General features: G+C 59.2%; 1 protein-coding gene across 1 annotated transcript in view; it reads right to left on the bottom strand.

Annotated features, from left to right (window-relative positions):
• Window positions 1-2,619: 2,619 nt before the first annotated feature.
• Window positions 2,620-15,110, bottom strand: part of ARHGAP26 (Rho GTPase activating protein 26) — a 74,145-nt gene continuing 61,654 nt past the window's right edge. The window contains exons 20-23 of the mRNA XM_026045784.1: window positions 14,631-14,784; window positions 4,400-4,510; window positions 3,241-3,332; window positions 2,620-2,731 (exon numbers count right to left, since the gene is read on the bottom strand). Coding sequence (XP_025901569.1) covers window positions 2,643-2,731; window positions 3,241-3,332; window positions 4,400-4,510; window positions 14,631-14,784 — 446 coding nt within the window. The 3' untranslated portion in view covers window positions 2,620-2,642. The remainder of the gene's footprint in view (window positions 2,732-3,240; window positions 3,333-4,399; window positions 4,511-14,630; window positions 14,785-15,110) is intronic.

The following is a 15,110-nucleotide window of genomic DNA, read 5'->3' as shown; positions in this document are numbered from 1 at the left end:
GTCTCGCCGCTGCGCCCCGCGCCGCCAGCAGCCGCCCCGCGGCCCCTCCTCTATTTTGTATATGAAACAAAGGTATATAACGGGGCGGATCCTATAGCGTACCGGTGTATGGCATTATTAAAAAAAGAGTCATTATTTTTATCACAGTAATTTTAAACAGCATAAAGAAACGAAGTTAAACCAGTGACTCCTGTTTAAGAATAAAAGTTGTAGTTTTTTATTCATGCTGAATAATTCTGTAGTAACAAGTCTGTAGTTTTCACCTACTCAGTGAAATGTTGGACTGTAAAAGCTTGTGTGGAACTGTTGAACATTTATTTTTTCATTTAAATTTGCTGTTCTGGTAATACAAAGCCACACATCTGTACAGAAGTTGCAGTAAATGTGAGTCATTTACAGCAATGCCGAATAATGGACAGAAACCATATAATAAAATTCTGCTTTTTTCATTAAACGGCTTCAAAATGCTTCTGTGGTGGTTTTGCTGTGTCCCTGCAAGCGTCGCTGGCAACGGGCACGTCGAGGCTTTGAGGCGTTTTCCCCGTTTCCGCAGGCACAAAACCCTCCTCTCTGGGCGGCAGGTCCCGCTGCAGCCGGGACCGGAGCGGGAATGTTTGGGGGAGCCGGGCTCAGGAAACCGGGAATCTGAGCAGGGAATCCAAGCGGCGCTTCCAGCCCAGCCAGGTCTGCAGCCCCCTCCAGGCCCCTGCTCCCGAGCAGGGATTGGGACCCGCTGCCCTGGCCGGGCCGGGCAGGGAGGGCCCGGGGTGCTGAAGCCAGGAAGGACAGGACACGACGGCAGGCGGAAGGACAGGGTTTATTTCCAAGCGGCTCTGCTGCTGCAGCCTCGTCGCGGCGCAGGGATGCGGGGATGGAGCGACGCGGGGGATGGAGCCGCCCAGCGCTGCCCGCCCTGCCAAGGAGCCCCGTGTCCGGAGCAGCCGCGGGAGCCGCGGTTGGAGCTGCTCCTCTCAGGAGACGTCACCGCTGCAGCGGGGATGGAGGCGGCGAGTCACGGGCGGGACCCCCACGCGGGACCCCCACGCGTGGGGCGGCAGCTGCTGCTCAGCCCGGGGCAGCACTGACGGGGCGGGCGGGGGTCCCAGCGAGATGTCCTTCTGCTGCGGTGGCCGTGAAACCATCAGCCCCTCGCCCGGAGAACAGGCTTMTACCTGGCTATTTTTTACAAAATTCATTTCTAAATCTTCATTTCCTTGCAGCTACAAATTTGGATTAGCCCAAAAGYACCAACTATAATTGCTTTGAGGTTTCTGACTCATCAGAGTAATTAAAATCCTATGCGTTTTCCAAGCCGACCAGGTCCCTTCAGCACAGGTCCCTTCCTTCCTGCACAGGTCGCTCCCCCAATTCCGCAGCAATCTGGCTCCATCAAAGCGCTCCGGAGCCGGGCGGCCGCTCCAGGGCTCCCTGTGCTGCCGGCACCTCCCGGGCAGCCAAACCCACCGGAGCCTCCCCCGGAGCCTCCTGCTTTGCTTGCGCTTACCTGCACATGTGTAGCTGTGTGCACACATGCTTAGGTGCGTGCAAGCTTGTAGGTGTACAGGTGTATTTAAAAATAAATATATTTAAGTGCTCACGTCACGTGGGCCCCTCAGAACCCCCTGCCCGGCCCGGTGTGCCCGGCCCCGCTGGGAATCCGCCCGGCGCCACCATGCAGGGAAGCTCGGGGGGAAGGTGCCAGGAKGTGACCAGCACCGCTCCGTAAAACCTCCATAAAACCTCCATAAAGCCCCCGGGCAGGCGCCGGGGCGGCAGCGAGGGCAGATCCGGCTTTGCCCTCTCCCTTCCCCAGCCCAACCCCGGCGATCAGGCGGAGCGCAGGCTCCCGCATGGCCGCACGTGCTTGTGGCTCTGCAAATGGGCTTCAAACATCCTTCACTTCTATTATTATAGCTCTCCTAAAAAATATCAAATACTGATATTTCTCTCATAATATTTTAAGATACTCTATTTATACATTAATTCTTTCAAAAATAAAAAGTGACATGGACAACAAATCACTCAGAGTCCTTAAAATTATCACAAGGAGCAAAGACGCCCGTCACCCGCACAGTCCTGGTGGCTGCTGCCGGCTCCTCGGGATCCTCCGCTGCCAACGTCCCTGGGAGGTTCCTTCACTCCAGGGCCGGAGTGAGCGGCATCCCGCCGGACAGCTCCGCTCTGCTGCTCCCGCTCCGCCTGTGCGACACGGAGCGTGACGGGTCTGCAGCCGTGGAACACGCTGGGTCTGCAGCCATGGTGCGCACGGGGTCTGCAGCCTCGGAGCGGCGCCGGCAGCGCTGCCCGGCTGGGCTCCAGGAGGCGGCAGGAGGCAGCGAGGGGCTCCGGGCGAGGGGAGGCAGCGAGGCCAGAGCTGCGGAGGTCACAGGGCTCCACCAGCCCGAGGGAAGGAGCCGCCGTCCCTCGTGTAAACCCAACAGAAGAGAAGTCCGCGGCGTTTGGCCCCAGCTCCGCGCCGGGCGCAGCAGCAGGATGCGCGGAGCCGCTGCCGCTCCGGCCGGGCGCAGGGGCCCGTTTCCCTGCTCGCCGTGGGGCGCCGGCTCATGAGCGGGGCCGCCACAGGGATGGACGTCGGGACGTTCGGATGGAGCGGGATGCGGCCCTGGCTCCTACGCCCGCAGTCATAGGAACTCCACGTAGTTCTCGGGGATGAGGCCCGTGCGGCCGCCCAGCGTCCCCTCCAGCCAGCCGGGCTCCTGCGACGGGTGCACTGGAGGCAGAGGGAGGGTGAGAGCGGCCGCGGCGCCCGCCCGCTCCGCGGGAGCCCCCGGAGCCCCGTGGAACCCAGCAGGAGCCCCCAGGGCCACCAAGTGGCCTCTCCTTAACGGGGATCAACCCCCTCCCCAGAGCAGCCTCCGCACCCACGGCCGCTTCTCCCTGCATGCAAACGCTCCCGTCCCCTGTGCTCAGCTCCCATCCGAGGGGAGACTATGCTGATTTGTGAGACACGTGGGGGCTGCGTGGGAAAAGCCATTCCCTTAATTCGCGAGCACTGACCCAGCGTGCCCGTCCAGACCTCCCCACCGTTCTATCCAGCAGGGTTGGGGGGGGCAGGACTGAAAGGAAACCCCACAAATGTGGAGTCCAAAGCGTTCCTGGGGCCACAGGCGGCGCGGGTGCGGTCTGCAAGGCCCAGTGACGGGTCCGGATCAATACACAGCGAGTGACGCCCAGGCTGCGGCGCTCGGTGCCGTCGGTGCTGTCGCGCGCAGCACTCACCGTTGTCGAACACGGTGCCGGCCGTGAAGGAGAGCTCCGAGTCGTGTTCGGCCTTGCAGGCGTAGAGGGCGCGCGCCTGGCGCAGCGGGGAGCTGCGGGCACAGGAGGGTGAGCGCGGTGCCCGCACGCAGCCCCGCAGCGCGGCCGCCCCGTCCAGCCCGCGCGGGAACGCAGAGGCACCGGCAGGGCAGGCCGGGGCTGCACCGAGCCCCTCAGCGCAGCAGCTTGCGAGCTGCAACCCCCCAGGAACGGCTGGAATGACAAAACCTCTCCCCATTTGGTGCGTCTCTATCGCCTGTCCCGCCCAGGACCTGCAGAGTCTAAATGCTCAGCAGCGGAGCCAGCGGCCTGCAGGCTTCCAGCTGGTGGGAAAAGCCGTCCGGCTCCCTAGGGAAAGCGCAAGGCAGCAAGTCGGGAATYGCCTTCGCTCCTCTGCGAGCAGCGCTCCGAGGTTTGGGTCTTTCCTGTCCGAATCCCGGTTGTCTGAGCCGGGGACTTCAAGGGCACATGGGGAGGGGGAGGTAAGGTCCTGGTCAGCGGCGCCGCTCCCGTCCCCAGGCTGCTGCCACCGCGTGTGACACGGAGCAGCTCCACGTCCCATCTCCCCTGCTCCAGGGGCACGGAACTCCCGCACTCCTGCCCCGCAGCCTGCTCAGAGCCGCAGCTTCCGCCCCCAGCGCAGCAGGGATGCTGCACCGCGGGATGCTGCACCGCGGGATGCTGCTGGGTTGGGAAAGCCATGGGTGCATCCGGGGCTCAGCTCCTCCTGCCGGGGGCACCACGGCCCCGCGGGCGCCCGGCCCCAGCGCACCAGCGTCCCTGTCACCGTCACACATTGTGCTCCTCGGACGGCGGCTAAGAAGGGATGTGGCCAGAGCTCCGGCTATCCCAAGCTCTTAGAGCCGCCAGCCCTTCCAGGGCATTTCTTACCTGTTGGAGAGGAGCAAAGGGAGCTTAAATGACTGGGCAGAACCCGCAGAAACCACAAGCAAGTTCAGTCCCTGCAGGGTGCCCCGCGGTGCCGGACACGCTGGGTCGGAGGCACCGGGGCTCCCGCACCAGGGCTCGAGCAGGGCCAAGGACAGAAGGGAAGTGAAGTGGGGAGCTCAAATGGAGAAGAGTGAAAGCCACGCACAGCAAAGCAAATTGTGCCACAGACCTGATGGGGGATGAGTCGCTGGACGTAGAGGAGGTGGGCATAGGGCTGGATGGTGCGGAGAACATGGGCCAGGACGGTGAGAGGGGTGACGTTGGGCTTGGACTCTGAGGGCTGCAAGACATAACCAGATAACTTATCAACATGCAAGCACAGCAACAGAGACACGCAGACGATAGCGGGCGCCTTGGGAAGGGGCGCGCGGCCGAGCGCCGGGGCCTTGGGAAGCGCCCCAAGGCCGAGCGCTGCGTCCTGCCGCCAGCCCCGCTCCGGAGCCCGCGCGGGCCCCGGGCRCTGCCCTGCTCCGCGCCCTGCTCCCTCGGGAGCGCCCGGACCCCTGCGCGCGGCCGGCAGCCCCGCTTGCACCGGGACCGAGGGCTGGGCGGCACCGGGAGCCTTCGCCCCTGCAGCGGCACCCGGGGGGCTGCGCATGCAGAACTGGGCAGGTCTAAGCCTGGCTTTGTCAGGCTTCAAATGGAAGGCATCCATCCCTCTCCTGAGCTTCTCCTGCTCTCCCTTCGAGTTCCTCCTTCCAGTGGAGCCACAGGCCTAGCAGGCACGTGYGGAAGTCGCGTGCAGAAGTGTTCGCTTCCTTCACAACTGCTGTGTTTAGGTTATTTTCAGGTTTACTGGAAAGCTGCTCTTGTACTAAAATACCCCCCTGAGCCTCGGTCACTGCTACCAGGGTGAAGTCCCTGGAGGAAAAGGTGCTGCTTAATCTGCAATCATTAGGGGACCCTTGGAATATTGACTGGAATACAGGCTGGAACATTGCATTATGCTAATGGATTTTGTCGTCCTAACTTGCCCTTCAATCTCCATTTACAACCCCAACCGCTATTGTCTTAAAGGAAAGCCCAGCCCGCCCAAGCAGGGGGTCCTGGGGAGCCCCTGCAGCCGGGGGGGCTCCCAGCTGCCCCACCGAGCAGGAAGGCAGGGCCATGGATGGGCCCCAGCCTCCAGGGAAAAGTGTCCGCCAGAAATAYCAGCAGTACAACTGGCACCCCGAGCACGTCACAGAAGATTACACTTTTGGCCGGGACGGCTTGGACGTCCATATCCATCCAAGGGCAGACTCCTGGCTTCCCGGGTCTTGGGAGGCTTCGTGCCCGCAAGCAGCAGAGAGCAGCGCTCTCGGTGCCAGCAGGGCAGCACGTTACTGCCCGGCACTCACCGGCACACAGCAAACACGGGGGCTGCCACGCACAGACACGCACCCGGCACCCACCACAGACGGGTCCCCGGGAACCAGCCGCTCCTGGAGCCATCTCCTGCGCTTTGCCCCCAAAACTGCCCATCTTCCTCAACATGACTGAGCACCTACATTACCTGTCTTTAATGAACCTATTAGAGCTTGGCACTTAGCACTGTCTAACTGGGGAGGCACCACAGGGAGCAGGAGCCACCCCCAGCTGCAGGACTGACCCCCTGAGGCACCATCCTGCTGCGTCCCGCCGCGGCCCTGGGGCTCCACGTCCTGGCGCGGCGGCTTTGCGTGGTGCCTGGTTTGGGGCTCTCCTGCCCGCACACAAACCTCCTTCGGGGCTCTGATGGAGAGCGCCCAGGGTCTCCACGGGCTCCAAGGGCCCAGAGCACCGGCCACGGGCTCCTCTCCGGCTATTYGGGGGCCCCGCGGGGCCGGGATGAGGCACTCGCGGCTCTTCCCACGGAGGAACGGGCTCTTTCCTGCCGCCTCCAGCACGGCCAGCGCCAGCTCCCACTGCCAAATGCTCAGGGATTGGGACCCCCCCGTGCACTTCTTGAGGTGAGAGTGTATTGAAGGCCCAGAGCTCTTGCCAGTGACAAAGTCTGCTCCGTCATCGCTGCCCCKGCTGCTGCACTGGTCCCGAGCACAGCACAAGCAGGACAATTYCCCAGGAATTATCCTGCATCCTTCTGGGAAAGCTCCTGGGGGCTCCTTCAAAATCCAACTGCACCAGCAAGCAAATCTATCTAGAGAGGTGGGAACCGACCCCTCCTCCCCACTACGGCTCATCTCCCACCTCGACACCCCGTCGGCTGCCCAAACGTGTCCGGGAGACAGCTCCCGTTTGCAGAGTGACCCTGTGCCCGGATCTACCGAAGATCCCGGCAAACCCCACTCCTGCTGCTCCTCTCGCCCGCTCCGTGCACCTCCCCAGCTGCTCTCTGCACAGCTCCACTCCCCAGGCCATTTGCTGCTCTAAAAATTCTTTCCCAGCAGGGTTTCCAGACAGCTTTGCTGCTTTGTCCTTTGGGCTGAAAGGACGTGAGTTCTGCTCAAAAAAAAAAAAAAAGAAAAAGAAAAAGAAAAAAGAAAAGCCTTCTCCTTTCTTTTTGCCTAACTCGCACCGTTGCTTGTGGCACACATCACCCAACACCTGCAAATGGGCAGGGTCCACCAGGGAGATGCAGCCCTTGGGTGAAATCGCCCCAGGAATAAGCATTTCTCCTCTCACACTTCAAATGCAAGCAAAACCAGTTTAAAACTCCCTCCTGTGCCATTCCCCTTGGGGGTTATCTTGCTGCGTAATCTATTAGTTGGAAAATAATGCCATATTTAGGGAATTCAGCAGCTGAAATACTGTGGTCWGCATCACTTGACCAAACAAAGCAAAAAATATTCGATTGTTTCAGCATAGGCCTTCCCTCAGTTCCGTTTATTAGCTCCTATGTCTCCATAAGCCCAGCTTACAGGATCTTATTTTCCACAATCAAGACATGTCCCTCTTCATACTCTTCAAGCTACCCAGCACCCTGGTGTCTCCGCTCACTTTGCTGCTTCACTTATTTCCCATTACACAGRAATATTTCTCTGCTTAGGCCATTTCGTCAACCCTCTGAGAGCTTTTCCACTTGCCCAGGAGGGAGCGGGAAGCTTCGCCCTGGGGGAGGGAAGCTGGAGCTCGTGTCCAGAAGAGGATGCCGTGTCCCAGCACAGAGGTGGTGCTCAGTGGCCTGGGGAAGCCTAGGGATGGGCTCGATGCTGGAGAAAGGCGGGTGAATAAAAGCGGAGGATCGGGAACGGCTGCGTTTCCAGCACRGCAAAGCTGCGGAAGGAGAGTGGCTGGGATGGGATGTGGTTCAGCGAGACTTGCAGCTCTCCTGCTGCCCTGGGCCCAGGTCATGGAAGCATCATTGTACCGTGCAAGAGCATCTCATGAGACCACCTGCAAGAAGGAGCTTCACAGCTCTGCTAGCAGGTGACCGGCCCCTCAGGAAGCCCCCAAGCCTGGACGTGCTGTCCCTACGGGAATGTCCGGTGAGGAGCACGGGGAGGGTGCTGAGAGACCCTCCTCTCCACCAGGGCAGTGCAGGGAGCCTGGCCCAGCACTGTGGAGATGGCACCTGCGAYGGGCACGGCGGGGAGCAGGCGCAGGGAATGTGATGGAAAACAGASGAAACCACAGCTCGGTGGCCAACACACCCCTGCTCCAGGGTGGCACCTCGGGACCGTGACTCCTGCTCCAGTAACACCCGTCCTTGTCGCCCAAAAGGCTCCGAGCAAACTCCAAACCAAGCTGGTGTGTTTCACACCAAACCAAGGGCTTTCAGAGCGTATTAAGGCTCTTAATTATTAATAGAAAAGTTGCAATGTGCCAGTCGGCAGCCAAGCTAAGCGGGAAGCGTTGGGAAATCAGGAGCCAGCAGCTTAGTCACATCTCTGACCAAGCTGCTTTTCTAAAGCATGAGGTAATGGTGGAAGCATTAGTCACCCGCAAACGGGCTCGCTGCTCAGCGGAACGCGCCCGCCCGCCAGAAATCTCCCGTTGCTTTTTCTTTTTTTTTCTGGCATGCACTCCTCTGTGAGCACATTCCTCCCAGGAAAGAGAACTCTACCACCTGGCACCCCATCGGGCAGCCCAGTGGGAGCCCTGCTGAGCGGGCCAAGTCTCAGGGCATAAAAGACCATTTTCAGACTCAAATTCTTCCATAAAACAAGCCCTATCTCTTTAAGCCTCCATAAGCTAAAAATCCTGTTTCTCTGCCATGTGCAAACGCTCTTCCTGCAGCGAGGCAGGAACTAGCACCTGCCCCCATAAGTCACACGTGCTGGGAAAAGGCAAGGGGATTATTTTGGCCTGAACAAGTGACTTGAGTAATAGAAGTGCAGAGGCTCAGCATGATGAATTCTGGCTCCTGCTTCCCTTTGCACATTTGTTCTCGTTCTGCCCTGGGTTTTGCCACTGTCCTGCAAACGCCGGCTCAGAGCCGCTCGGAATGTTTCACCCCAAACTCTTCCCAGACAGATTTTCCTAACAAAGCACCCAACCCTGAAGAATGGTGTGAGGGCATGTCATGCTGAAACGGCGCCGTCAGCACCTTATCTGCTGCTGTCCTGCCTGCGCTTTGTCCTTTTCCTGTGCTTTCCAGGTGGCCCCCCCCAAAGCGTTGCAGTCGCTCTCCCTGTCTGGCTGTCCCTGTCCATCTCCAGCCCCGCCAACGGAGCCAGCGAGGGCGGCACGGGCAGCGTGCGGAGCTTGGGGGGCAGCGTGCCGAGTTGGGGGGCAGCACGYGGCGTTTGGGGGTGCTGCATTTCCCCCTCTGCAAGCCCGCAGGGTTTCCGCTCCCGCGCGGCTGCCGGGCACGGGGACGCGGACGGMGCGGGCAGCGGCATCAAATAACTGGCGGCGGCTCCCGGGCTCCTGATAATTTCCCAGCTTAGCAGGGCCCTGCCAACAGCCTGCACGGCTGYGCCCGCGGCGCTCCGGGGAGAATTAATCGGTGGCGGAGCGGAGCGGGGAGATTGTATTACCTCCATTTCATGTGGAAGCGGCGGCCTCGCAGCGCCAGCTAATTTATGAACTTAATTAAGCGCAGGGATCTTCTTTCAGAGCGAGACAGGATGTCTCTTCTGCTCTGGTTTCCCTCCTGCCCCTGCGGGGGAAATTGCCGGCTTTGCACGGAGCAAAGGGCTGTGGCTCCCGGTGCAGGGCTCGGAGCTGCTCCTGGCTCGGGATGAGTCCGGCCCGCAGGAAGAGGGGCTGGGAATGCACGAAACTAGGATGTCCCTGGGGCATTTAGAGGCAGCTGCAGGACCTCCCGTCCTGCCAGGCTGCAGCACCGTGGCCAGGAGCCCCGCGAGCTGTCGGAGCCGTCGGAGCAGAGGGTGGATGGAGTCGGAGCAGAGGGTGGATGGAGCCGGGGATGTGGCTCGGAGTTGCCCTCGGCTCCCCCGGAGGCGCTGCCCAAGTGGCTCGCATTCCTGCTCCCATTTCCCCACAACGGCCCTAATGCCTTTTCAAATACTGCTTTATTTGGAAGTAAAATTTCCATTAGGCAATATTTGTCTCAGGCAGTTTCTTTGAAGGGAWCACTGCTGGGCAGCTATCTCCACACTAATTACAAGAATTAAGGGAGCAATGAGAGTGCCAGTCTGTACTTTCTTCCTCAGGCTCTCCAGAGTGCTGTCTTTTAAGTGCAAGCAATACTGAAGTTTAAGGCTCTTTCTCAGATCTCTTGGACACAGCTCTATGACTCTAATTTAATTCCGTTTGTGAGAAGCATCCTCAGATGTTTCCCAGCACGTCACACAAATGGAGTGGTGCAAATAAAAGCAGGAGCCTCCGGAGGGGCAGCGCTCGCTGAGCGGCACAGAGCCAGGGAAGCAGCCATGGAAGAGCCAGGCAAGAGGCCACGGAAGGGCCAGGAAAGAGGCCATGGAAGGGCCAGGGCTGGGGCTCCCTGTGCCCATCCCATCCCATCCCAGGGCCGCTCGCCCTTGGGAGCACCCGGAGYGATGCGGCCGCGCCGGCGCCGCTGGAGCACATCCCCGGCGGCCGCGTAATTCATTCCTGCTGGGAAATACCAGAGAAGCTTCTGATCACGTTAGCAAAAAGAGCACTTAGTCGGACAAATTAGCTTTGTTTTAATGAGCGGATTCATAGAAACTATTTTGACTTCTGACTACTAGTTTGCATGGGGTTAGCCACAGAACTGGCGGCTTCCTTGGAATATTTGGCTTAATTTTCACGTTTAATTTGTGGAGAGGCTGTAGCCCAGGAGCGCGCCGAGCCGCAGCTCTGCAGGGCTGTCAGCCAGCCGGGCGAGCGGAGCGCCCGGGGCAGGGACGGGCTGGGCACGGGCTCCAGCCGCCCCGCTGCCAGCCCGCGGCTGCACGCACCCCAGACACTGCAGGCTGGCACAAGAAGCACTAGAATAAATCCGGGATTATTTAAAGCCAACATGGGAAAGACATGAGAGCTGCAGGCGCGCATGCACGCCCATACACACCATGCTGAGTGCTCTGCATCACCACTAGCTGCAGGTCTCTCTATGGAGATTCAGTGCRTGCAGCGGCACCTCCCTGCTCGCTGTGCGGATCCGAGGCGCTCGGCGACACGGATCCTGACCAGGCGGGATCTGCTGGACGTGGAGGCCACCGCTCTCACAGCCGCAGCTCCACGGTCTCCCTTTGGGCCCCCAGTGCTGCTTCCCGCTCCACGCCAGCCGTGCCACCGGCATGACTGTAACCCCTAATTTGGCATTTTCCACCCCGAAACACCCAGCAAAGCAGGGCCGACCAGTGCCATGCGGTGCACGGAGCGAATGGTGCGGCTCTCCCACGGCCCAACCACAGGGCAAAAGGAAGCCCCAAGCCGCTCATTTCTGCCGCAGACGGGAAACGAGCGCCTCGTGTTTGTGCAGGTATTATGCAAAGTGGAAAAAGAAGTGACAAAGGCTGTAAATAAATTTCAAAAACAAGCCATGKTTCAAGGTGTATTCGCCCTTCCTTGTGCCTGCTTGGCTTTGTCCACACGCGTTGCAGTGATACCTGGTGCAGCTCTCTGCTCGCTGGGATCACTCATCTCCCAAATGCTGCAAGTTGGGGGTGATGCAGACACCGGAGCAGAGCCCTGTGCTGCGGAGACGCTGTTGGGGAAGGCAGAGCAGCCCTGGCACATCCCCGCGCGCGCTCCGGAGCGCTCCTGCCTCCCACCGGAGCCCTGCCGCTAATCCCAGCGAGGACACAGAGGGACAGCAGCGGGGACGAGCTGCTGCAGTCRCCGGGCCTGGGCTTTTCCCCCAGGCCTTTGATTCGGGAACAGAAAGAGGAAAGTGCTCAGGGCCCTGGCATCAGCRTCCGCGCGATGAGGACGGAGGCTGCCCCGGGAGCGGCTGCACGTGGGAACAGCCTCTCTGCCCTGCAGTAACAGGGCTATTTATTTCAGGGCCACGGAGCCCAGACCTGCCCCTCACTTCTTCCCATGTCCTCTGAGGGCCAGAAACAGCCAGACTTGGTCAGCAGGGAAACCAAATAAAACACAAATAGGCAGGTGACGGCACAGGCAGCGCTTCCCAAAGCTCCCGTTTCCCTGGAGCCGGGTCCCAGAGGCAGGGATGGGTGGGTTGTCCCCCTGGGACTGATGTCCCGAGGTGGGAAAAGGGGAAAGGGGAAACTACAAGGTAGAAAGGAAATGCTGAGAGCGACTGCAGGGAAGGTCACTGCAAAGCCCTGGCTTTGTGCTCCAGGGCACCTYGGGGCTCCCGGGTTCGTGCAAGCAACACAGGAGGGTGCAGAGGCAGGGGGTGGCCACGCGAGGACAGGGTCGTGGCCCCCGCTCCCACGCGGAGCATCCGGCTGCCTCCCGCAGACACAGGCTGTGGAGGAACAAGGAGGAGGAGGGACTGAGACACGGTGGAGCCTGCAAACACGGTGGGACGCCCCGGCTCGCCCCTCATGCGCAGGGAAGGGGGGGCAGCGCGGAGGTGCCTTGGGCTCAGCCTCAGCTGCTCCCGATTTTCCAGCTCTGGAAGCCACGTGTCTCTGGCAGGGCCTCTGCTCTGCTGAAGGCCAAGGGGCAGCACAGGGGAAATGTTTCCAGGCCGAGYGCAGCGGGACGCGGGCTCTGCAGCCGCAGGACACCGGAGCTGAGCGCGGGTCTGAGCTCGGCTCTCGGCACATTGTGACCGGCAGAAAAATGCTCTTCCCACTCAGCACATGTCACGCTGCTCCGGCTCGCTCGTACGCACGGCGAGGTCACCCAAAGCCTCTAATGGCTACCGGGAGACACGTCAGGAGCAAGCATTTCAAAGCAGCATTTTATTTTTAAAACAGTAAGAGGCACATTGTGTGCCACTGACATACTGTGTCAGCCACCACCTTCGCAAAGGGCCCCGAAAGAGGGGGAATAAAACGGAGGACARCTAGAGAGGCTGAGATTGCACATGGAGAAGGCAGGCAGAGACCTGGGCAGGATTGCGGGGCCCCGCACGGCCCCCGCRGGAACGAGCATGGGCGCCGCACAGACCTTGTCACACGAGGCCGTTCCTGCCATGCCCTGCRTGTCTTAGGGCAGCCCGCGCTGCTCCCGCTCCGTCCCGGCTCCAAGCTCGTCACCGGAGCTGCGGGACCAGCAGCGACACAAGCCCGGSTTAGCAGAGCTCGCCCTGCCCGGCACGGCGGGAGCGCAGTGTGGCATGAAGCTGCAAAGAGCCTCGGTGGAAACCCGTGCGCTGGCACCGAGCAGCCAGCCCGCCCGAGCACAGACCCCTAACCACGGCCCTGCACGGCGCGCTGCCCGCAGAAACGAGCATCGCCCACGCAAACCCCTACGCAGCTAAAACCATACGTTCTCCTGCAGTAAGACACCCTGCTGCACGTGCTGTTCTCTCCCATCTACCCCAAATTCGGCGCAAAGATTAAACACAGTGTGCTGGCGTTGGCTAGCTCAAAGGAAATGGATAAAAAGCTAAAAAGCAATCAATGTATGTTTAACAACCACCATATTGCCAGCAAAAATTCAGCAATAGAATTTTCATGGGCCTGCAAATTAATCTAAAAGCAAATATTTAAACACAGACCAATGCAATTCAGCAAACAGGAGAACAACAGCAATACGGATAAAGACGAGGACAACAAAACTGGCTCATGCGGAGCACAGAGCGGGGCAGCGAGCAACACCATAAACAGCATTTGAAAAGCATAAGACACAACCAGACACTTCACTTCTTCCCCCAACAAACCAGCTTAAATTTAAAGATATTTGCTTTAAATCGTTGGGGTATGGAGAAGAAAAGGTTTGCTTTGCAGAGGCTGCTCTTTCAGCTTCACCTTTCAGCCCTTATCTCCATGTGGATGGAAACTTGCTTGGTTCTGACAGGGCAAAAACTCCTGCCCAGCTTCCAGGGAACCTACCGGCCCCTTCCTGGGGACTTCCCATCTGGATGGTGCCACAGGACGCTGCTCCGGGCAGCGCTCCCACRGGAGCAAAGCCCAGGTACTACTGTGTGCTGCAGGACAAGGGCTGGTGTGCTGCTTCCCAGGGCAATTCCGGGGACAAATGCCAGTGCCAGCCACTCTCCTGCTCCCACCAGTCACGTTTTCAATGGCAGGAATGGGGCTCAGAAAGCCGGGAGCCCACGTGCGTGCGCACGGAYGGATGGAGGGAGCCGGGAGCCCTGCGAGCGCGGGGCAGCTGGGGCGTCCAGGGCAGGCTGCACGGCCCCGGCTCCGTCAGCGGGAGCTAATCCCAGCAGGGCCCTGTCCTTCCCTCCCGCGGGACTCGTGCCCCTCGCCGCTCGGTGGAAAGCTGGCACAGGGGGCACAGGGCCCGGGCACAGGCAGTGCCGGGAATGCCACACGTGGAGCGAGGTGCTGGAGCGGGAGCACATGGGGTGGCCTGGGCTTGTGGGAGCTCCGGGGCTCGGGAACAACCTTCCCGTGCACGAGGAGGGCGGCTCTGTGGGAAAAGGCTGCCGGGGCCGGCAGGGAGGCGAGAGGAAGGAAATTCCCCCTGCAGACAGGGCCATTGGTGCGCGGCTCTGCTGCGCCGGGCCRGGCACTTCATAAATAACTCGCCGTCCCCAGGGAGTCATCCCTGAGGTCGCTATTTTTTCCCTTGAACTTTCCAGATGAAGGAAGCAATAGCAGCAGCAATGGCACAGATTTGGCTGCAGATCAACCGTGCTGACAACAGCCACAGGATCTGAGCGAGAAGAAAACTCTTTTGTGCTTGCTGGTGTAATCACCAGCGCGTCAGGCAGTGCAAAGGGCAACGAGAAGTCCTGCGTGAAAAATATCCCACGGGCTCAAAACCATCAGAGCTCGAACCGGCCAGCAAGTATAACCAACAGCAACCAATTCCACCACTTGAACCGCGTGAGAAACGCAGAACACATACCAGGCTCCCATTAAAAATTAAAATGTTAAATTGTTTTCTCCAACGAACTGCTCTGATTGAGAGTCAGAAACAGATCTGATTAAAGATTAAGGATGGAAAGTCTATAAAACACTAATTACCGCTGTACTTACAGTGAATTGGGCCTGTTGGGTTTAATTACTTCTAGTTCAAGATCACTGGAGTTGAGGCTGGGCTGCGGCGCGCTGTTGGCGTTGAGGAAGCTGTTTACGTTCGAGGAGCTGACGGACTCCAGGCTGGAGTTGATGATGCTGTTCCTGTTCTCCTCTAAAAAAACACCAAAGAAACAGGGCCCGTCACACCTCACACACGGCGGCCACGAGACACAGCAGTGCAGCCCATATTGCTGCAGGACRTGAAGCGGTCCTATTAATAATCCCTGCCCTTAAATAAACAGGMCAGGACTGCAGCAGCTCCCTAAAGCCAGGCAGTTAGTTTACAGTCATGTTTTCACATATATTATACCTTAAACTATAAGAAATAGTATACTTATAGTTAGTATTTTCTTTTTTTTTCTTTTTTTTTTTTTTTTTAAGTGCAGGTACATTTTAAATGAGTAACTCTTTTGGTAAGAAAACATTGATTTTTCTCAA

Source organism: Nothoprocta perdicaria, unplaced genomic scaffold (genome assembly GCF_003342845.1).
Source record: "Nothoprocta perdicaria isolate Ctin4 unplaced genomic scaffold, notPer1 scaffold_107, whole genome shotgun sequence".
NCBI classification, from domain to species: Eukaryota; Metazoa; Chordata; class Aves; order Tinamiformes; family Tinamidae; genus Nothoprocta; species Nothoprocta perdicaria.
The sequence above is the reverse complement of the archived record's forward strand: the minus strand, read 5'-3'. Positions and strand labels throughout refer to the sequence as shown.